This window comes from Macrobrachium nipponense, chromosome 10 (assembly GCF_015104395.2).
Source record: "Macrobrachium nipponense isolate FS-2020 chromosome 10, ASM1510439v2, whole genome shotgun sequence".
In the NCBI taxonomy this organism is placed as follows: domain Eukaryota; kingdom Metazoa; phylum Arthropoda; class Malacostraca; order Decapoda; family Palaemonidae; genus Macrobrachium; species Macrobrachium nipponense.
This window is the reverse complement of record NC_087204.1, coordinates 52,754,603-52,777,529: the sequence shown is the minus strand read 5'-3', so window position 1 is coordinate 52,777,529 and position 22,927 is coordinate 52,754,603. Positions and strand designations below refer to the sequence as shown.

General features: G+C 38.5%; 1 protein-coding gene across 1 annotated transcript in view; it reads left to right on the top strand.

Annotated features, from left to right (window-relative positions):
• LOC135223972 (nucleosome-remodeling factor subunit NURF301-like) overlaps nucleotides 1-22,927 on the top strand; it is a 216,067-nt gene that overhangs the window by 107,527 nt on the left and 85,613 nt on the right. The window contains exons 12-14 of the mRNA XM_064262894.1: nucleotides 2,919-4,158; nucleotides 7,654-9,312; nucleotides 9,484-9,641. Of these exons, the coding sequence (XP_064118964.1) occupies nucleotides 2,919-4,158; nucleotides 7,654-9,312; nucleotides 9,484-9,641 (3,057 nt within the window). The remainder of the gene's footprint in view (nucleotides 1-2,918; nucleotides 4,159-7,653; nucleotides 9,313-9,483; nucleotides 9,642-22,927) is intronic.

Genomic DNA, 22,927 nt, shown 5'->3' with positions numbered 1-22,927 from the left:
TGGTTGTATTCTGCATGAAATTGCACACATTTTCATATGTAAAACTCTATGTAAAGGGTAATATAAAATGGTGCAAAAATTACGTCAAAGTGACGAAATAATTTCTGAGATGTGTCGCTGATGCTTTTTAGTGCGTGCTGGGTAACGGTTGTAAACAAAACAGCAGCTTGATCTGTGAACTCCCAGCTTCCATCAAGGTGCGTGATTCAAAAGTTTTCGCCTAGTAGGTCTATAACTATTTTTCTGCGAATTTAAAAAAAAACTTTTTTGCGTCGACGTATCATAGGTCAATTAACCCTTTAACGCCGATTGGACGTATTAAACGTCGATATAAATTGTCTGTTGGGTGCCGATTGGACGTATGGTACGTCGATATAAAAAAGTTTTTTTTAAAATGCGCAGAAAAATAGTTATAGGCCTACTAGGCGAAAACTTTTGAATCACGCGCCTTGGGGGATGCTGGGAGCTCACGGATCAAGGCGTTGTTTTGTTTATAATCGCACAAGCGCGAGTTTCTTTCTTCTTGCACTAAAAAGTATCATCGACACATCTCGGAAATTATTTTGTCACTGACATTATTTTTGCACCACTTTATATTAGCCATTACATGGAGTATTATATATGAAAATGTGCGCAATTTCATGTAGAATACAACAAAAACCAACTCATGATTGTAGCTTTTTTCAGTTTTGAAATATTTTCATATAAATAACGATGTGCCAAAATTTCAACCTTCGGTCAACTTTGACTCTACTGAAATGGTCGAAAAATGCAATTGTAAGCTAAAACTCTTATATTCTAGTAATATTCAATCATTTACCTAAATTTTGCAACAAATTGGAAGTCTATAGCACAATACTTCGATTTATGGTGAATTTATGAAAAAACTTTTTCCTTACGTCCGCGCAGTAACTCTTCCGAAAAAATAAAAAATGTTTAAATCTGATTGTGGTAATGTTTGCACCATTTTAAATAAGCCGTTACATAAAGTTTTATATGTGGAAATGTGCGCAATTTCATGTAGAATACAACCAAAAACACCCCATGGTTGTAGCTATTATCAGTTTTGAAATATTTTCATATAAATAACAATGTGCCAAAATATCAACCTTTGATCAACTTTGACTCTACCGAAATGGTTGAAAAATGCAATTGGAAGCTAAAAATCTTATATTCTAGTAATATTCAATCATTTACCTTCATTTTGCAACAAATTAGAAGTCTAACACAATATTTCGATTTATGGTGAATTTATGAAAAAAAAAAAATTTCCTTATGTCCACGCGGTAACTCTTCCGAAAAAAGTCAGAAATTTTTTCGTCCGATTGTCATAATGTTTGCACCATTTTAAATTAGCCATTACATAAAGTTTTATATATGAAAATGTGAGCAATTTCATGTAGAATACAACTAAAAACAACCTATGGTTGTAGCTTTTACCAGTTTTGAAATATTTTCATATAAATAGCGATAAATAAAAAAAATTTGTCCTTCGGTCAAGCTACAACACTTACAGTCTAGTAATTTTCAATCAATTACCTTAATTTTGCAACAATAGGGAAGTCTCTAGCACAATATTTCGATTTATGGTGAATTTTTTAAAACAGTTTTTTTTTTTACGTCCGCACGTTACGAATTCATGCATCATTTTGTAGTAATATTTTCTCTGTGTTGCCTTGATCGTTTTACAATGTGTTATGTACCAAAATGATCACAATTTAGTGTACAGTATAACGAAAAAAATTAACTTGTTAGCTTTAACCGTTTTGCTCACAGCGCGATTTGTATACAATTATATATGAAATTTTTTTCTGCACTGTCATATATCCCAATATTTATATATGATAATGATATTTTTTTTCATTTCTGATGGTTGCATATTAAACTTCAGGCAATGACAAAAAAAGGAGCCAAAAATGAACTCTTAATCTTGAAAACTAAGCGTGCTGTGATTAAAAAAAAACATTTTTTCCACTTCGGCGCTCACTCGTGAACGCCGCCGGCATACGGGAGACAATTTTTAAAATACCGCTTCAGCGTTTAAGGGTTTATAATCAAATTATGTAAAGGGTTTTGCGATATCAATAGCTTCCCAGTTATCCTTAATATTGGAATACATTTATGAGTATCTACTTCCAATGGGTATTACTCCACCGATAATGTCATATTATAAAGCACAAAGGGCCTATGAAAAGTGCCCCTATTTTACAAGGATGTTTTATGAGAAAAAATTTAATATTATAACACATACTGAAAGATGTTTAAAGTTATTTTTTATACAGTATTCCAGGAGACTGTGTGATGGTTTGTTTACGTGTGTTTATGGCTGCTCACGGCCACTAGCTAGCAACTTAACTGAGGGAATTTTTCAGAAAATTATGATAAAAGACATAATTTGGCCTATTTTCAATATTTTGTTAATTTCCTGTAAGAATTATACTTTATTTTCAATGTTTAATTATAGCAACAGTAATTACACCTACACTTTACAGTATATACTACATGCCTAACCTAGCCCATGGCGTTCAGTCAACCATCGTATTATGGCCGAATTGGGCATACTTAGGGCAGTTATTTTACCACAGTATACATTTAAAAATGAAAATTATTTAACACTGTACTTATTTAATCGTAGTTTATGTATATGTATGGGTAATGTTTTGTATAAAAAGGCAAGGTTAGGGTAATAACTGGTTGTCAAGAACGGATTAATGCATATGGGAAAAATGAATTCAGATCTCGACAAAATCGCATCTCGTCGCTTCTTTTGGAACGAATTAACATCGAGGTCCAGGGCTCTACTGTATATAATCAGGGTTACCTGATTGTTCTTGACATCATGTGTAAAAAGATGTTTTTGTTGAATTTGCATTAGTACTGTAATGTATTCATTTACATTTTATTATTTTTTTTTCCAGAAAGTACAAGGTTGTGATACAAAAGGAGAGGAGGAAGAAGATGAAATTGATGTTGAAAATGATGATACAGATGCAACACTTAGTAATGAGTCTGATCATGAGAACATTGATGAGATACCAGATTCACAGAGGTCAACAATACATAAACAAAGACCAGCAGGGAATTTGCTTAAGGAAATCCGCACCTTAAAATTAAAGTACGAAACTATAGACGAGCTTGATAGCAATTATTCTTGCTATTCAGTGATATGTAGAAATAGTGAGCGATGTCATTGTTATTCTCCCACGTGCCTGTTAAAAATGAGAACTAAAGACAAGTTATTGAGTAGTGTAAAAAATTATAGAATAGTCACTAGTAAACCTGCTCCATTTGATGAAGTTGGAGCACATAGCCCAGTTAGATTGACTAACATAGATGCTGATACAAATTCAGTGACAAAGGTAGAAACTGTGAGTGAGTCAGTAACGACTACATCTACAAGTACTGTAACATCTGTGAATGGTCAAGTTATAAATACTACAGTATCAAATTCAGTGGAAGTGTCTCAAGTAAAGTCAGAAAATACTGATTCCAGCGATGGGAGATCATCCAGAGCCAGTAGTGAAATTAAGATTAGAATGGATGAAGATATAGATGAAACTAGCCAAGGTTCAATTAGTACTGAAAGTAAGTTTTCTTTGAAAAATAACAGAATATACAGCAGTGAGAGTACTTCAGGAAAGGTGTATTTGAAGAAGCTCTCTAGTGAGGTTAAGCGGGTAAAAAAACTTCAGTATCGTATTCCCCCATTGTCATCATTTAAAATTGGAAAGAAAAATGCTTCTGTTGACAAAAGACTTAGCAGCCTCTTAGTGTTACCTAGATGGGAAATCAGGATGCTTGCTAGGAAAGGAGGACGTTTTTATGTTAATGGATTTAACCATAATGCTAAGGCAAATAACAGTGTGTGGCCTTATCCTTGTTCAAGACCAGCTTTCAAAACTGTGTGGCAGTACCGTACATCTATCATGCCTACCCTCAATTCAGTGGCAATGCAGTTAAGAATATTGTGGGTATGCCTTCGCTGGGATGACATGCAGGAAAAAGGTCCTGGTGATGGTCGTAAGCAAATTACAACCGATGTGGAGATTGTTCAGACAGAAATTCTAAAAAGGAAGCACTATAGTCGTTTCTTGGAGAAGACCGAATATCTTCGAAGGAAAGTTACAATTCCTTTTGATGTCCCAAAACCTGTGCGTGGTAAGTGATTTTCTTGTTTTATATGTAATTTTGGTATTGTGTTGTAAATTTGTAGGCTAGAAAATTTTATGCTTATTACATACAGGCAGTCCCTGGTTATTGGCTGGGGTTCCAATGGTTTGATGATAAGCAAAATTTGTTGGTAACCAAAAATCTGTGATTTTTAGCGCTAATCGGCATTGATAGCTGGTTAATGCCACCTCTGTAAGGTATGTATCGGCACAATACATGCTCTATTATAGGCCTGTCTTCCATCTTACTATCCACCCTCTCCTAACAGTTGATTCGTAGTGCAACTGCAAGGTTTTCCTCCTGTTACAACTTTCAAACCTATTACAGTCCTTTTCCATTTAAGCACTGAATGACCTCATAGGTCCCAATACTTGGCCTTTGGCCTGAGCCTATATTCAATTTAATTCTATTATCAGCGCATTTCAGCGTTAGACAAGTACCATAAAACCAGATTGCCAATAACCAGGGACTCTCTGTTCTAAGTTTTAGTTATTTTTATGTACTTTATCCTATTTTGTTGAAATTCAAGCCCTTTTCATACATTGTAATGCATATAGAACAATGCTTATGTATTACAAATTTCTTAATTGCACTATTGTTATTGAGCTTGATCTCAAGAACCAGTTTCGTGTCTGGAAATATTCAGATACATGCAGTGCTCTTTTATCTGGATGGTTACATCAAAGACCAGGAAGATTAGAGAATTGTTCATCTTGATTAGTACAGTACTGCTTTTGACTTAGTAATTTTTAAAGATGTAAATAAATTCTGTGGAGGGGATAATGCTTAGGATCTCTCATGCAGCACACTTTAGACATAATTTAAGACCTTGACCTTATCATATCAGTTCCCTAATGCATTCTCTTCATAGCAATTCCTTTCCCTGTCTTATTCCACATCTTCCACATTATGGCCCAAAGATGATAATTATGCATAGACTTAGAAGGTGAAAGCAGGATAGCAAGCATCCTCACCTTTAAACTTGAGTTTTGTACTTGGAAATGTTTCAATGCTTGTAGTCCTTAAACCTCTGGTTGTGGTGTTAACCACATAGTACCGCTGGGGTTGCCTACCCATTAGCATAACCAATGTAAAGAAATTTCTCATTTCTGATACTGTGATATCATACCACTATAGTTCCCTTGAGTGTTCACTTGATATGTGACCTCCTTGCACAAAATGAAAGTAACGATTTGACTCCTCTACAATCAGTTCCATCATAGAATCATTCAAAATAATTGAAAAAATTACTGTCATGAGCATTTTCTTCAGAATCATCCACCTGTTTTCCTGATAAACTTTCATCAAAATCAAAGGTGTGAAGCAGAAAGTTATCACCACCAATCCATTGCCACCCAGGATCAATTGGGGTGACATTTTTGACACAGACAGCCCTACCTCCCCTGCCACCCATACCTCCCCTCCTCCGTGCAGTTCATAGAAATGGATGACGTCTTCCTCTTGTTGGTGGTGGTGTCTGAGATGGGGTTGGGGTATTGGATGGGATGGGGGATCATCAATGTCAGTGTCATCAGTAGAGAGAAACACTGATTGGCTATCTCTTCCCCTACTCTTTTTTGATCGAGAATGAAGCCATGATGTTGGAGATGGTGTTGGAGAACGTTGGAGAACAGAGGTAGCTGAGGAAGTGGAGGCTACACCCTCTCCAAGAGCTAAAACTTCTTTATTCGCTGAAACTTTCTCATACTTTCATCTTCAGATTCATCACTAACATCTTGTACATAAGGTTATCTTTATCACTATCATCTACTGAATCTTCACTATATATATTCATCACCATCAAAATCATCAGGTCGTTGCTTATGACTATAAAATAAGTGCACAGAGAAAGAGGACGATTAGAGTATGACCAGCCAGATCCACCTTGCTCAATGATGACTGATAAGGCAATAAGATTATTGTGTGGCCATTGTAGTGATTATCATATATTATTATTAAATTATTGCTGTTATTATTATCATAAAATATAAATGGAAGTAGCCCAAATCAAATAAAAGACCCCAAGTCTAATCAAAAGAAGCCCAAAAAGTCATAAGCAGCAGATTATCAAAGTCCAATTTGCAATTTATAGCCCAGTCTGTCAACCATGGGCTGGCCTCAGGTACTGTTGTGTTTCTGGAGAGTTGCCAAGTACCCATCCAACATAAACAATATCCATACAATGATATGAAGCACACAAATTTAAAAACTTTAGAATGTCTTACGACGTGGATAACCTATGTGGGACGACTTCTGCAACACGTCATATGATGTGATTGAACTTTTGTGGCTTAAAGAAACTTTTCAGAAAAGTTTGAAGTGTTGGAAAACATTGAAAGATGCCATGAGATCAGAATTTGACAGTGGCTTTTATTATAAAGGAGCTTTTACTCCCAAGGTAGTGAAGGTGCAAATATATTTTCGGGAGGTGCTTTCGGGGCAGGCCAAAATTTTCGTAAGGAACTACACCTAACGAATACTATACTAGTTCAGTGGACCCCCCATTTGAGGAGTATGCGTTCCACACACACACACACCACACACACACGAATACTTGGAACCCCTATAAATAAATACATTAAGAACTGTCTATTTTTTTATTCAAACTCTAGAAAAACCCTCTAAATGTGTTTTTACCTGGGTTTTTTAATAGTTTTATCACAGAAAAGTGTATTTAATTATGAAACTGATATGAAAATACAGTAATTTATGGATATTTCTTATGGGAAAATACTGCGAATTTCCTGCGAATAATCTGTAGATTTAGTCCATAGAGAAATTCACGGATATGTGAGTCCACAAACCTTGAGAACGCAAATACGGGCACGTGGATTCACTGTATGTTGTTTTTTTGAGCTTATTCTCCCTAAGGCCTATCCTTCCACCATAACATGGTCCTTCAATCCCTCTTTCCTTTGTAATTTGCAATTAATTTGAAATTGGCAACATTTGTGACATTTGATAAATAATATTGATTTCACCCTTGTGTCTCGAGTGCTTCAGTGGCGTGGTTGGTATGGTTTTGGTGTCCCACCTCGGTGGTCGCGGGTTCGATTCTCAGCCATTCCATTGAGGAGTGAGAGATGTGTATTTCTGGTGATAGAAATTCACTCTCGACGTGGTTCGGAAGTCGCGTAAAGCCGTTGGTCCCGTTGCTGAATAACCACTGGTTCCATGCAACGTAAAAACACCACACAAACAAACAAACAGTCACCCTTGTATCTCGTGCAGAAACCACATGACTATACTTTTCCTTGTGCTTCTTCCTGATACTTTTTTCCAACAACAGAACATACGCATGTGCCATAGCAGCTCCTTTGTCATTATTAAAGCAACAGAAATTTATCTTGGTTTGGAATATATAATCAAGTTATGTATTAGTGGGTTGTATTTTGAAAAATATCAGTATTCATTTCTTGTTTGGCAGTTTTATAGCATAAACTTCAAACTAATATACATATATTTACATAAATTTTCTTTCAGAATTCACTCCTTCTCAGCGCAGTGGATTACGGAAAAGAAGACGCGCACAGTCACCTGTTAACAAGGAGCCACAAAGTGTTGAAGAATGGGTTGAAGAAGAGAGGTTAGATTTGTGGGAGATTCGGTTCTTTGGTGAACGCTTAGAAAGAGCAGCAACTGTTAGCAAAAGATCTGTTGGTGAACGGGGAGAGTGCATTCAAACAGTAACAACTCGAGGCTCTTCACCAGCAGAAATACGTGCACGTATGGAAGAGCAGCTGAAAATACAAAGAGCCAATTTCAACCAGAAAAAAGCATTAGAAAGTACACCACCAGGAAAAGGAGGGATAGTTAGATTGTCCATATGTTCAGCAGGAACAATAACCACAGCTACTGGTACTAAACTGGCTATACCATCCAATCCTAATGCAACCACTAAAGTTGTGCAAGCCGGGGGGTCAACGATAATGACCATAGGTGGACAGCTTCCTATTGTATCTGGTAAAAAAATCATGACAACTAGAGATGGTCGTTTTATCACAGTACAAACTACTCAGACTCCTAACAGTGCTAGTGGATCTTCCCAACAATCATCAGGGACCACAGATAAGAGTATAAGTTTAGGGAGTAGCACTATTTTTCCTGTTGGAGGTGCACCAAAAGTTCAGGTAACTTCCCAGGGAAACAAGGTCATACGATTACAAGCAGTAGGTAGTGGTGGTGGTCAGCGGATGATATTACCTCTCTCTGCTAATACAACAGTAGTGCAAACACGAACACCAAGGCCAACAACTCCAATGTCTACACCAACCAGTGCGTCCACAAACACTAACACGCCTTCAACACCCTCTGGTACTCCTACCTCTGGTCCTAGAGCACCAGGCCAGCAAATTCAAATTATAAGACTTCCAGATGGACAACTTCAAGTAAGAGGTTTGTTGGAAGGTCAGCAGTTAGTCCAACGTTCAGATGGTAAATTTCAGCTTATTAATAAATCACAATTGCCCTCCAACAACCAGTCTTCTTCATCTGGTACCAGTGCATCTCCAGCTATTCAAGTTACTCAACAAACAAAGACTGTCCAACCTTGTGCAGTTTCAAGCAGTTCTAATTCTGCATTTACATCAAAAGTCAACTCCACTGCCGCATCATCCACAGCAAGTACCCATGTCACAAATACTTCTGGTAGTCATGTTGTCAAAGTTAATGGCATGCAGGTACTTCTCAAGCAGTTGCCAGAAGCAAAGCAAGTTGTAACTGTTGGAGCTAGTGAAGCTGCAGCAGTATCCACTTCATCTACGAATAGTGTTCGAGCAGGTATCTCTCAGAGTGGACACACATCTCCGAGAATTAAAACCATGCTAGCTCCTGATGGCACCATGGTGAAGACAGTAATGTCAACAACATCCAGTTCTTCAGCAATATCTCCAGTTACCACAACTGCTGCTACAAACTCAACATGCACTACTACTAGTGCTAGTGGAGAGAGTCCTGTGACTTCCAGTTCACAAAATAATAATAACAACACAACCTCAGGCAGTAGTTTAAAGCTTAAGGTTCAAGTTCGCATGACAGAGCAGGGACCCAAAACAATTATTCAGGGACTTCAACCTGGAGTTGGTCTTACCAAAGATCACATCATGGCTATTCAGCAGCAAGTTCGGAACATGCTTGCCCAGTGTAAGTATTGATCACAGTATTTTAGTAGCTTGAGAAAATTATCTTTTTCTCCTTCAGATTGATTAATTCAGCATTATTATAAAATTTGAATTTAATATATTTTAATAATGTTATTATCCAATATCATAATTAGGTACTGACTATGTTGTGCATTGTTCCATTCCTTTACAGATAATTTACAAGTGAACCAATTATCACCTGTAATGACTCTAACACTTCATGTGCCAAACAAGCAGCAAGCGCAGCCTTCATCCACTGCTTCAGACCAACCAAATGAGGCAAGTGAAGAAGTGAAAAAATCAACTCCACCTCAAACAGAACCACAACAGGTTTGTATTTGTCACTTAGTTTTCAATCTTAACTTTCTGCAACCAAAGAGTAATGTATAATACACAGGTTCTCTCTCTCTCTCTCTCTCTCTCTCTCTCTCTCTCTCTCCTCTCTCTCTCTCTCTCTCTCTCTCTCTCTCTCTCTCTCTCTCATGGAATTTGCCTTTAAGGAAGTCCAGTGTAAGGTTGGTAAGATACTTTCACCTATACCCATATTTTAAATTCAGTGTAAATGTTATGTTGATGGAATTTCAGTATGAATATAATATTGATAAGTATTTATGAAGTAAGTGTTATTTTTAAATTAAGAGTAGTTAGTAGCATTGTTGCAGTAGTATAATGATTGTCTTTTTGTTCATACGCGAACAAACCTTCGGTCTTAACAATAGGATAATTTCTAGCGCGGAGCTGGATCTGATTAAATCACAGATGAAAGCAAGGAATCTTGTGAGATTTGGCAATGCGTATGTATTTCGGGTGAAGAGTGGTCAAGGACCACGCACCCATGACACAGCATCTGTCTTTCTTAAAACCGCCTGGACATGAGTCGTGGTTGACCTCTCTCGGCCTTTACCCAGTTCATTGTCCGATTTCTTTTGTGTCTGAGCCTGTGTCTGTCTGTGCTGTTATTATGGCTTCTTCTGCTCCTTCTCTGCCTCATCAATGTGTGTGCCCCGGAACTCCAGATTTTCCGTGTTCTGGTTTTTTGGTTTCGGCTATGACGGATCCACACATCACTTGTAATAGGTGCCATTCTAATGTTTGTACAACAACGAATCCCTGCATGGAATGCCATGCATGGTCTAGAGAGCAGTGGAAGTTATTTTATAGTAAGAGGGAGCATCGTAAGGTTTCTACTCTTCCTTTGTGGGAGGGTTTTCTTCTCTTCCTGATGCTTTGTTTCCTGCCGTTCTCGCACCCCATGCTAGTGTTGTGCCTGTGTCCACTTCCTTTTCTTCCATTGATTTGTCGTTGGAAGTATCTGGAGGCCCTCAGGCTGATTTATGTAATGTCACTTCGTCTTCCCGAGAGGGAGGAGGCTTTTTCAACAATGTCTTTTATTTCAGAGTCGGAGGCATCCAAAATGGTGGCGCTTTGGGGGACGCTTGGGCTTACAGGGTGGTCAACCCTCCTTCAAGGGTTTGCTGACACACTTCTTGGATGCTTGCTACCCCCTCTCCTCATGCTGTCCAGGTCCTCCCCCCTCCTCTTGGCCTTGTCTTCATTGGTAGCCGAGGTCAGTCATAATGTATTGGTCTGCCAGTGATGATTGCTGCTGTGAGTCAGAGGGATGCTGTGGCATCAGCCCCACTAGTGTCGTCACGGGGTCAGTCCAGTCATTTTGTATCCCTCTGCCAGTGGCGTCTGCTTCCTGTTGAGATCATGGGGAAACCGTAACATCATCGCTGCTTATGAGGTCACTCCCAGCTGTCTCCACTGCGCTGCCTCATTCGTCATCGTTTGCTGCCATGATGTCATCTCTACCATCCAGTTTGCTTCATCTCCCTTCCATGTTGTCGGCCACTTCTCTTGCTGATCCATCTGAGGCTTTATGGCAGGCGGTTCTTAAGAGATTGGACTCTGTTTCTGAAGATAGGTTTGCTGCCATGTCGGCTGGGAGGACTGGAAGCAAGCGTGTTGCGTCTCCCCCGCCTCCTGCGAAGAGATTGTTTAAGGAGCCAGTGCTGTCTTCCTCTCCATCTCTGCCATGTCAGCATATCAAACATTGGAAGGCTAAGGACTTTGCCCTTTCCTCGTCTGCGAGTGAGGAGCAAGGAGCAGCATGCCTGTGTTCCTGCGAGTGTTGGTGTTACTGAGAGTGTTAGTGTTTCTTCCCCTGTGCGATCTGCAGTGGCTGCTTCGTCCTCTGCATCAAGTCGCGAGCGTGTTGCAACCTTCCTTGTTCGTGCACATGTTGCAGGTGCTTCCACTTCTCCATCTTCAGGGCCTATTCGTCACTGTAAGGATCTCAAGGCGCCTGTCACGAGGTTGAAGGTTGTGAGTGCGGAGTTGGTGCAGCAGGAGTATTTGCTTGCCCCTCTCCCTGGTACTTCCAGGAGTTTGACTTTGAGGGATTCTTATTCTATATCGAGTGTCCGAGATTCCTCGCCAACGCACGTTCATTCGCAGCCATGTTAGAGAGTCATCTGTTGGAGAGTGTGTAGTGATGTCCCTAGTGTTGTGGTTGGTTTGTTGCAGGAGTTGGCGCTTGGATCCAGCCCAGACAGGTTAGTTGGTGTTTTGGTCTGTTTGGCTCCTGGTTCTTCCTTGAATTTACACAAGCAACCAGCCCGAGAAGAGTCTACTTGAGACTCAGAGGTCTGGAAAAACTAACACCTATTAATAATAATAATAACACAAGGAAGGCGCTTAAGATAAACTTGCACATCCTTCTCGTTGTCAGTCTCCGTTGCTTAAGCAGGGGGAGGGAGACTTGCAAGAGTTTTTGTCGTCCTTTACAGAAGTTGTCGGTCTCATTTGTGGCTTCACCAATTTGGAGAGTAGGACTCACGCTCAGTTGTCTTTCACTCCTTCCTGCTTGGAAGCCTTGCCGGGAGTTACGCAGATCCCAAGTCATCGTTTCAACTTCCCTTGTTGGGCCATGTCCAGTCGGTCTTGGATAAGGTTAACACCTCTGTTTGCCAGGAGGAAACTTCGGAAGGGGGGTTGCTGAGCGTTGTCAGAAGTTTTTTCGCTTCTGACGACTCCCTTGGTAGCCACCCCTTCATTCTCGTTTCTCTCTTCAGGTAATCTTATGGTGTTCTTTTCTTCAGGAGAGTTGGTTTTCCTTTTCTCTAGGATTTTCAATGTTGGCACTCCAGTATGCTGTGGCACTGCCTTGTTGTACCTATAGTCTATCTACTCTCTGTGCCTCCTGTCTTGTTTGTTTGTTTTCCTGGCAACCAGTCATGGGGCAGCTCCTGTGCCTCCTGGCCCAGCTGCCCTGATTGTTCCTGTTGCTGTCAATGCTTGTTGCTACTCCTGATGTTTGTGTCGTTAGGGTGGCTCCTGTTGTACCTCTGCCCTAAGTGCCTTGGCATTGTTTATGCTTACTCCTGTAGACAATGTCGGAGAGGAGTATGAAGGAGAATTCCTGTGAGATGGGCGCCTTCTTCAAATTTATCCTCACCAGTCTTCCAAGGCTTGTCGATCGAAGAAGAATAAGTCTCTCTCTCTCTCTCTCTCTCTCTCTCTCTCTCTCTCTCTCTCTCTCTCTCTCTCTCTCTAGAAGAAATAGGAAATATATGGGAAAGACATAAAACAAGGATAAAGATATGAGAAATATAGTAGCTCAGTTTGTGAAGTAATGGTGGTAGAATTTGAATCTGAAAAATTAATGAATATAGTAATGTATAGACCCTTCCTTTCGTAGATTGGAAAGAACTAATAGGAGATTTAGGTTCTTTTTATACGTATAAAAAAGAGAGTAATAGTAGTGCAGAAGGTGAGGCAGTTCAAAAAGCTATTAGATATGCTACTAGAATACAACATTCAACAAATAAATCACCTGCCAACAAGAAAGAAAAATACTTTAGACCTAGTATTTGTGAACGAGGTGAATCAGAATTATGTTAAAAGAAATAATAGTTTATAATGCAAGTATTTCAGACCATAATGTCATAGAATAAACTGTCCATTCCAAAGCAAGTGAAAACAGAGGTAAGCAAGAGATGAAAAAATATACAGCAAAAATATAAAATGGTCAGAAATAAATGAAGAATTAAAGATTGGGATAACATATTTGTAAGTGATGATATATAGGTAGACAGTGATATATTATATAAAATATTAGAGATAATAGTGGATAAATATGTACCGAAGAAGAAAAGTAAACATCCGTCATGCATACCAAGAGACAGGATCTTGTTCCAGAAAATCAGAAAGTGGAAAAAAGGTCTTGCAAAAGAAAAGAATGCATGAAAAGTAAGATAGAAAATGCTTAACAAAAAATTATGCAATCTAAAGAAGATGAAAAACAGGACTTGGAAAAAAAAAGCCTAGTAAATATCAAGCAAAACCCCAAACTATGTACTCATATGCGAAAAAGATGAATAAAAAAAGAATAGAAATAGGCCCTATAAGAAATGAAGGGAGATTAACGAATGGAAAAAAGGAAATATGCAAAATATTAGCTGAAAGATATTAGAGAGAGTTTACCCCTAGAATTGATAATGAAGATATTAATACAGAAATAAGGGATGAAAATAGTGAATATTTGTCAGACATAGTTATTAATGAACCTGATACTGTTCAGGCTAATAATGAAATTAAAAAGGGATCAGCAGCTGGGCCTGATGGTGTCCTTGCTATTTTGTTAAAGAAAGTAGTTCATTCTATTGCAAAGCCCCTTGCTATATTATTAAGGTAAAGTGTAGATACAGGCAAGTTTTATGATGAGCATAAATTAGCATATATTACCCCTACTTTCAAAAGTGGATCAAGACTAGAGGCAAGTAATTATAGGCCTGTGTCTTAACATCACATATTATGAAAGTGTATGAAAGGGTAATGAAGAAAAATATTATAAAACATTTAATTAAAAATAATTTGTTTAATGTAGGACAACATGGTTTTGACCGGGAAAAAGTACACAAACCCAGCTGTTAGTCCACCGTGAGAACATATATAAAAATATGATAAACAGAAAAGAAACAAGGTAAACCATAATATATTAGCAAAGAAAATTATAAAACATAATATAGTGGACAAAGTAGGAAGATGGATAAAAGAATTTTTACACAACAGAAAACAGATAGTTATTACAAACGATGAGAAATCAGATGAAGCTAAGGTAATATCGAGTGTGCCACAAGGTACAGTGCTTTCTGCATTGCTGTTTGTTATTATGATTGCAGACATAGACAGTAATGTTAAGGACTCAGTAGAGAGTAGTTTCGCTGATGATACAAGAATAAGTAGAGAAATTACTTGTGATGAAGATAGGAACTTGCCATAAAGAGACCTTAACAAAGTATATGAATGGACAGAGGTAAATAAGATGGTATTTAACTCTGATAAATTTGAATCAATAAATTATGGGGACCTAGTAACGAGACAGTCACTAATAAGGAAGCTATTAAAGACCTTGGTGTGATGTTGAATAGGAACATGTTATGCAATGATCAAATAGCAATTCTATTGGCAAAATGCAAAGCAAAAATGGGAATGTTGTTACGGCACTTAAAAACAAGAAGCTGAACACATGATTATGCTTTATAAAACGGTATGTTCTTAGTGCACTTGAATAATATTGCAATATGATATGGTACCCACACTACCAAAAGGGTATTGCACAAATAGAGAGTGTACAAAGGTCCTATACAGCTAGAATAGAAGAAGTTAAGGATCTTGACTACTGGGAAAGACTACAAGTTTTTAAATTATAGTCTAGAAAGGAGAAGAGAACGCTACATGATAATACAGGCATGGAAACGGATAGAAGGAATTGCCGAAAACATCATAAAGCTAAAAATATCAGAAAGAGCAAGCAGAGATAGATTAATAGTGCCCAAAACTATACCAGGAAAACTAAGGAAAGCACACTGGACATTAATCCACTATGCACCAGCATCGACAATGCAGCGTCTGTTCAATGCGTTGCCAGCTCATCTGAGGAATATATTAAGAGTGAGCGTAGATGTGTTTAAGAATAAGTTCGACAAATATCTAAGCTGCATCCCAGACCATCCAAGATTGGAAGATGCAAAATATACCGGAAGATGCATTAGCAATTCTCTGGTTGACATTAGAGGTGCCTCACACTGAGGGACCTGGGGCAACCCGAACAGGATGTAAGGTCTCTCTCTCTCTCTCTCTCTCTCTCTCTCTCTCTCTCTCTCTCTCTCTCTCTCTCTCTCTCTCTCAGGGAGGCAGTGGGTTCTCTTGTCGGGTCTTCCTGGCATTCAGGCTCGTGAACCGAATCACATACCTCACAGGGTCTTGTCTCTGACCGAACACTTGGTGCTGTGGGCTGGGCCAAGCACCTGGAGATTCCCCTAATAAATCCTTCCAGACTTCTAAGGGACTACCTCTCTTCAGGGAGGCAGGGTTCTCTTGTTGGCTCTTCCCACTCATAGGGTGGAAGCTGATTCTCATTCTCCTCTGGTGTGTCGCGTTTCAGGAGTCTCGAGGGTGCCCTCTATCTCTGACCTAGCACCTGGTCTCATGTCTTGACCAAGCACTTGGAGAAGAAATTAGCAGATTCCATTTGGAAGTCCTACCAGAATTCTAAGGGATTGCCTCTCTTCAGGGAAACAGGATTCTCTCGTTGACTCTTTCCGCTTGTAGGGCAGGAGCCAATTCATTCAGTTTTGAGATTCCCAATCAAGCTCTCTTGCCTTCTGCTGCCACGACAGGAGCAATTCCTCTGTACTTCGGAGGAGTCCTGTGCCGACTGCAGATTTTCCTATTTCTGCTTTGTCTGATCTCAGATCTCACACTGTTTCTTGTTGCCATGAAGTGTGTCCCCTTTTGCAACAAGACACAGCCAGCCTCAAGGAAACTGCTAGGGTATTTCTTTAGTCAGTCCCCTATGAGATTTCTTCCCTACCCAGCACCAGTCAGCAACCTGGGGCCAATTCTGGTGTCAAGAAAAGGACATCGTCCTAATTCTGATTTCCAGTTTTGTTAGTCCTGAAGTAGCAGTTTTGTATGTAGTGAAGTAGTCTCAACCCTTAGGAATGGAGCTTTAAAATAGACCCCCTTATTTGCTGGGGGGATGGGTACCAGACCCCACCAAATAGCTAAAATCCACAAATACTTTATATCCCTCTAAAAACGCATAGAACTGCCTATTTTGTTAGTTAAAACATAAAAAAAGTCTCTAATAAAGCTTATGCCTGAGATTTTTTAATAGTTTTAACACAAAAAGCGCATTAAGAAAATATGAAAATACAGTAATTTGTGAATATTTCTTGGTGAAAAATACTGCAAACAGGTGAAATTTCCATGATTAATGGGTATATGTATATGCAAGAATAGGTGAGTCCATGAATAGGGGGTTGACTGTATTCGGTTCTGCCTCTCTCTCTTAGAGAGTGGTGGATACCGCAGTAGTCAAGGAACATGCCAAGGTGTCTGCCTTGTCCTTCTGGCAGGGCCTAAAAAGTCTCAGGCTTTGAAGGATGATTATGAAATGGCCAGCCTTTTTCTTTCTCTTCTGAGAGAGTGCACATACGGTTTCTCTTTCAACCTCAACCAAAAAGGCAGAAGGAAGGAAAATAGAAAAGAATGATCCTAACAGGCATTCTCCTACTGCTGGTACTTAAAGAAGTGGTGTCTGTTGAGTCTCTGGACTTTATAACGATATAGCTGAGACCCATTAGCAGGTATCCTTCAGAAGTATCTGCTATCTTCTGCCTCTCAGCTGTCTTCCCTTGAATTTCTGCCTCTCCTTTATTCTCATTTAGGGAATAGCCAATTCGGCTAAGAGCTAGACTTCTTTGGTGTCCTTTTGTCGCCATAGAAGCCTCCCTTCGAGACAGCTTCACTTTCGCTCTCTTCATCAGAGAATGAAGGAGGTCTGCTTTCAGTCCTTAACACTTTTCCTCTCTTGAATGGTGAGGAAGGAATTTGGCTGGTGCTCGACCAACAGAAGCCTTTGAATATGCTTGTATATGCTCCTTGAGACATGCATCTGTTTTCAAATGCCCCAACCAAGTACCTAATAGGTGCATACCTGTAAGACCCTTGTCTTCGAGATGTGTGACTGTAGACGAGCAGTACCTTCTTATCAACATCCTGAAACTCAAGGCAGCCTTTTGGGACTGGGGAGTTTCAGGATTTGATCTTTAGACACCCAGTGGTGTTGTTAAGCTGCAGTACAGTCAACCCCCCTATTTGCATTCTTGAGATTTGCGGAATTGCCTATTCACAGATTTTTTTGTGGAACCTATCTAAAAATTATTTCCAAGAGGACTTGCTCATTTACAGGTTTTCCGTCAATAAATATTCACTAATTAGTGTATTTGATATTATTTTCATGACTAAATAGATTTTTATGATACAAAAATTATTCTCTAATTACAAAAATTATTCTCTAATTAATTTATGGCACCATAATGTGCCAAGTTCCTGTTATTGGTGCCCCTAAGGTGCCAATAATAGTTATGGTGCCATTAACTGGATATCGTTGCCATAATTCACCAAGTTTCGGTTAATGGCAGGTTTCGCTTCTCAGCACCCTGCCGAATGCGGAACCCCCACCAATAACTAGGGATTGCCATTACAGGCAGCCCTCTGGTATTGGTTACCGGTAGAAGAAATACAGTGGTTTGCCACAGTCAGAACCAGCTTTAAAAATTCTGTGAACAGATAAGTTCTTAAAATGCCATGGATTCGCAGACTCAAGTAATTGTGGATTTCTCTATGGACCATATCTACCCATTATTTACTGGAAATTCACAGTATTTTTGTATAAGAAATATCCTCAAATTATTGTATTTTCATATAAATTTCATCATTAATTGCACTTTTTGTGATAGATCTTAAAAAAAACACGAGCCTCATTCTGGCTGAATTTGAGCAGCCTAAATAGAATCCAGTCTTTGCCGGCAGTGGGAACCAGAAAGGATTCCAGATCAGGTCAGAAAGGTTTTGGGTCTCTTGCATGAAACCTTAGCTCAATTGGCTAAGAGGATTTTGTGTAGATGCACTAACCATCATCATCCTCTTGATAAATGGGGAAGGTTAGGGAGGGGCTAACAACCCTTTCCTGTAAAAACCTAGATTGTTACAGAAACCGTACAAGAAGTGAATAGGCCTGGACCACTTGTTGATGACTCAAGAACGAATAGGATCATGAGCTGGAAAAAACCCATAAAGTTTGCTACTTGGAATATACGAAGTTTGTACAGAGGGGGATTTGCTGATGTACTTGAAAATGAGCTGGAAAGATATGGTTTACAAATAGCTGCCCTACAAGCTGGAAGTTGGGAAGTGTGAGATGGATAAGGAGGTCATATATTACAGTGGCAGAGAGGATGGAAGACATGAAGAAGGAGTGGGATTTTATATTAGTAAAAAGATAAACACTGCTGTTGTGGATTTTGAGGGTATAAGCAGCAGGATAGCAAGATTAAGGATAACTGCTAAATGGTTTAAGATCACAGTAACATTGCATGCCCCTACAGAGGGCAGTGAAGAAGATACCAAAGATCGATGGTATGGTGAAGTTCAGGAGGTTTTAAACAAAGTACCAGGCTACGATATGCTGATAATATTGGGAGATATGAATGCAAAAGTAGGTAAAGAAATAGCAGCTTTTATGTGAACTATAGGCACACATAGCTTACATGGAAATAGTAATGACAATGGGATTAGACTAGCAACACTAGCCACAGAATACAATTTAGTAGTAGGAGGCACTCTGTTCCCACACAAAGAAAAACATAAGGGCACTTGGCTTTTACCTGATGGAAATACAACCAATCAAATTGATCACATTATAGTCAAAAGGAAATTTAGATCAGCGCTGATGGATGGCAGCAAAAATACGTATAAAATTAACAACAAAGAGAAAGAATGGAGGGCAAACAGCTAAGATAGATACTGAGAAACTGAAGGAAGAGGAAACAAGATTGCAATATCAGGTTGAAGTAGAGAATAGATTTGCAGCATTAGAGGTGGATGATGATGTAAGTTGGAACCAGGTAAAACCTATAGTGTTGGGAACAGCAGAGAGAACTGTTGGCAGGACGAGGCAACGGAGAGGAGGGCGACGGTTTGATGAGGAATGCAGAGAGGCAGCCCAAAGAAGAAGAGAAACAAGATTAAAATGGATAGAGCACTAGCAGAAGGAAGAAAAGAATGCTAATCGATAGGGAGTTGGAAGAGGTTGAGAGCAACAGCAGGTGGGGAAATGTGAGGGCCGAGTTCCATGGTATAAATAAAATTAAGAAGGGATACCAGGCCAGACTAGGAATGGTGCGCAGTAGATATGGCGATCTTTTAGTAGATAGAGAGGAAATTGAAGAGAGGTGGGTAGAACATTTTAGAACCTTGTTAACCCTCTTACGCCGATTGGACGTATTAAACGACGAGTCAAAATGTCTCCCATATGCCGATTGGACGTATCATACGTCGGCTCAAAAACGTTTTTTTAAAAATTCGCGGAAAAATACTTATAGGCCTACCAGCCGAAAACTTTTGAATCACGAGCCTTGGGGGATGCTGGGAGTTCACGGACCAAGGCGTTGTTTTGTTTACAATCGCTACGCAGGCGCGCAAGCGCGAATTTCTTTCTTATCGCACTAGAAAGTATCAGTGACACATCTCAAAAATTATTTTGTCACTTTGACATAATTTTTACTCCATTTTAAATTATCCTTTACATGAAGTATTATATATGAAAATGTTTGCAATTTCATGTAAAATACAACAAAAAATACTCATGATTGTAGCTTTTATCAGTGTTGAAATATTTTCATATAAATAACGATAAGTGCAAAAATTTCAACCTTCGGTCAACTTTGACTCTACCGAAATGGTCGAGAAACGCAATTGTAAACTAAAACTCTTATATTATAGTAATATTCAATCATTTGCCTTCATTTTGCAACAAATTGGACGTCTCTAGCACAATATTTCGATTTATGGTGAATTTATGAAAAAACTTTTTCCTCACGTTCGTGCGATAACTCTTCCGATAAATTTTTTCGTGCGATTGTCCTAATGTTTGCACCCTTTTAAATTTGCCGTTACATAAAGTTTTATATATGGAAATGTGCAAAATTTCATGCACAATACAACAAAAACCAACCCATGGTTGTAGCTTTTATCAGTTTTGAAATATTTTCATATAAATAACGTTAAGTGCAAAAATTTCAACTTTCGGTCAACTTTGACTCTACCGAAATGGTCGAAAAACGCAATTGTAAGCTAAAACTCTTATATTCTAGTAATATTCAATCATTTACCTTCATTTTGCAATGACTTGGAAGTCTCTAGCACAATATTTCGATTTATGGTGAATTTATGAAAAAAAAACACATTTTCCTTACGTCCGCGCGGTAACTCTTCTGAAAAAATCAGAATTTTTTTTGTGCGATTGTCGAAATGTTTGCACCGTTTAAAATTAGCTGTTACATAAAGTTTTATATATGAAAATGTACGCAATTTCATGTAGAATACAACTAAAAATGATTGAAGGTTGTAGCTTTTCTCTTTTTTCGAAATACTTGCATATAATTCACGATAAATAGAAAAAAAATCACGTTCGGTCAAATTTGACTCTACCGAAATAGTTGAAAATCGCAATTGTAAGCTAAATCTCTTACGGCCTAGTAATATTCCGTCATTTTTATTCATTTTGAAACAAATTTGAAGTCTCTAGAACAATATTGTGATTTATGGTGAATTTTTGAAAAATATATTTACCTTCACTCCGCACGCCGATTCGCGGCCGCAAGTCTCCGAAATACGTACATCGCATTATCCTAATATTTGCTCCTTTTCATATTAGCCATTTTATAGAGTTTCATATATCAAAATGTGCGCAAATTCATGAAAAATACAATAAAAAATAAGTGAAGGTTGTAGCTTTCTACATTTCCGAAATATGTGCATATAAATAAATATATATATAAAAATTTCGACATTCTGTCAAATTTAACTCGTCCGAAATGGTCGAAATCTGCAATTCTAATCTAAAACTCTTACAGTATCGTAATATTAAATATTTTTTCTTAATTTTGAAACAAATTGGAAGTCTTTAGAACAATATTTAGAATTACGGTGAATTTTTGAAAATAACATTTTTTTACGTCCGCGCGTTACGAATTCGTACATCATTTTGTGATCATATTTTTCCGGTGTTGCTTTTATTGTTTTACTATGTATTATATATCAAAATGATTGCAGTTTAGTGTACAATACAACGAAAAAAAAAGTAACTCATTAGCTTTGACCGTTTTTTGCACAGCGTGATTTGAATACAATTATCTATGAATCTTTTTTTTTCGCTACCATATCTCGCATTATTTACATATGATAATTATATTATTTTTCATTTCTGATGATTGCATACTAAACTTCAAGCAATGACAAAAAATGAGCCAAAAATGAACTCTTAATCTTCAAAACTAAGCGCGCTGTGATTTTTTGAAAAAATTATTTTTTCCGCTTCCGCGCTCACTCCTAACCGGCGCCGGCATACAGGAGAGGTTTTGATTTTTAGGGCTTCGGCGTAAGAGGGTTAAATAGAACAGCACTTCCTGAACAGCCTGGGGAGAATGGAGAAATTATATTGGGAGAGGATGTTGAAGATTCAACCACAGCAGAAATTCTAGAAATAATAAATCACCTAAAGAATAATTAGTCTGCTGGCATTGACAAAATTAGTGCAGAACTACTAAAGTATGGAGGAAGACAACTACAAGAAGCAATGGCAAGAATCGTGATGGGAATTTGGAGAAGAGAAGAAATGTCTGAGGAATGGGAGGAGGGACTGTTTGTGCCAATTCACAAGAAAGGTGATGTAATGGAATGTGGAAATTATAGAGGCATTTGTCTCTTAACTGTTGGATATAAGATAGATTATAGCTAACCTATTGTATGATAGACTGAAGAGACAGTGAGACCATAGTAGGGGATTACCAAGCAGGGTTTAGAACGTCTAGATCAACCATAGACCAAATATTTATTGTAAGGCAGATCCTTGAGAAATATTGGGAATATGATAAAGACTCTTGGCATGCCTTTATAGATTTTAAGCAGGCATATGACAGTATACAACGAGAGGCATTGTGGAGGATACTGAGAGAATTCAGGATACAAGAGAAGCTCATATGCCTAACAAAAATGTGTTACAGGAATATGAGAGGCAGATTACGGATTGGAGGGGAAGTAACGGGTCCTTTTGAAGTTGACAATGGTTTAAAGCAGGGATGCGCACTGTCTACGATTCTCTTTAACCTAGTGCTGGAATGGGTTATGAGACAAACACCACAGGGTAATGGAGTAAATCTTGGGGAGGCTAGGTGTGATAGATTAGCTTATGCAGATGATATTGACTTTTGTGGTGAAAACATCCAGGACATTGATAGAAAAATAAGCATTTTTAGAGAAGCTGCAAAGGCTAAAACCAAAATCTTAAAGGTTTTAAGGCAGGAGAGGATACTGGGTAACACAGGTGTGGAAATATGGAGTTGGAAGTCGAGAACTTCAAATACCTGGGATCAACAGTTACAGCTGAAAATAGAGTAGAGGAAGAGGTAAAATTAAGAATAGCAGCAGCAGCCAGATGTAGTTGGGCTTTAGCCAAAGTGCTCAATAGTAATATCTTATCA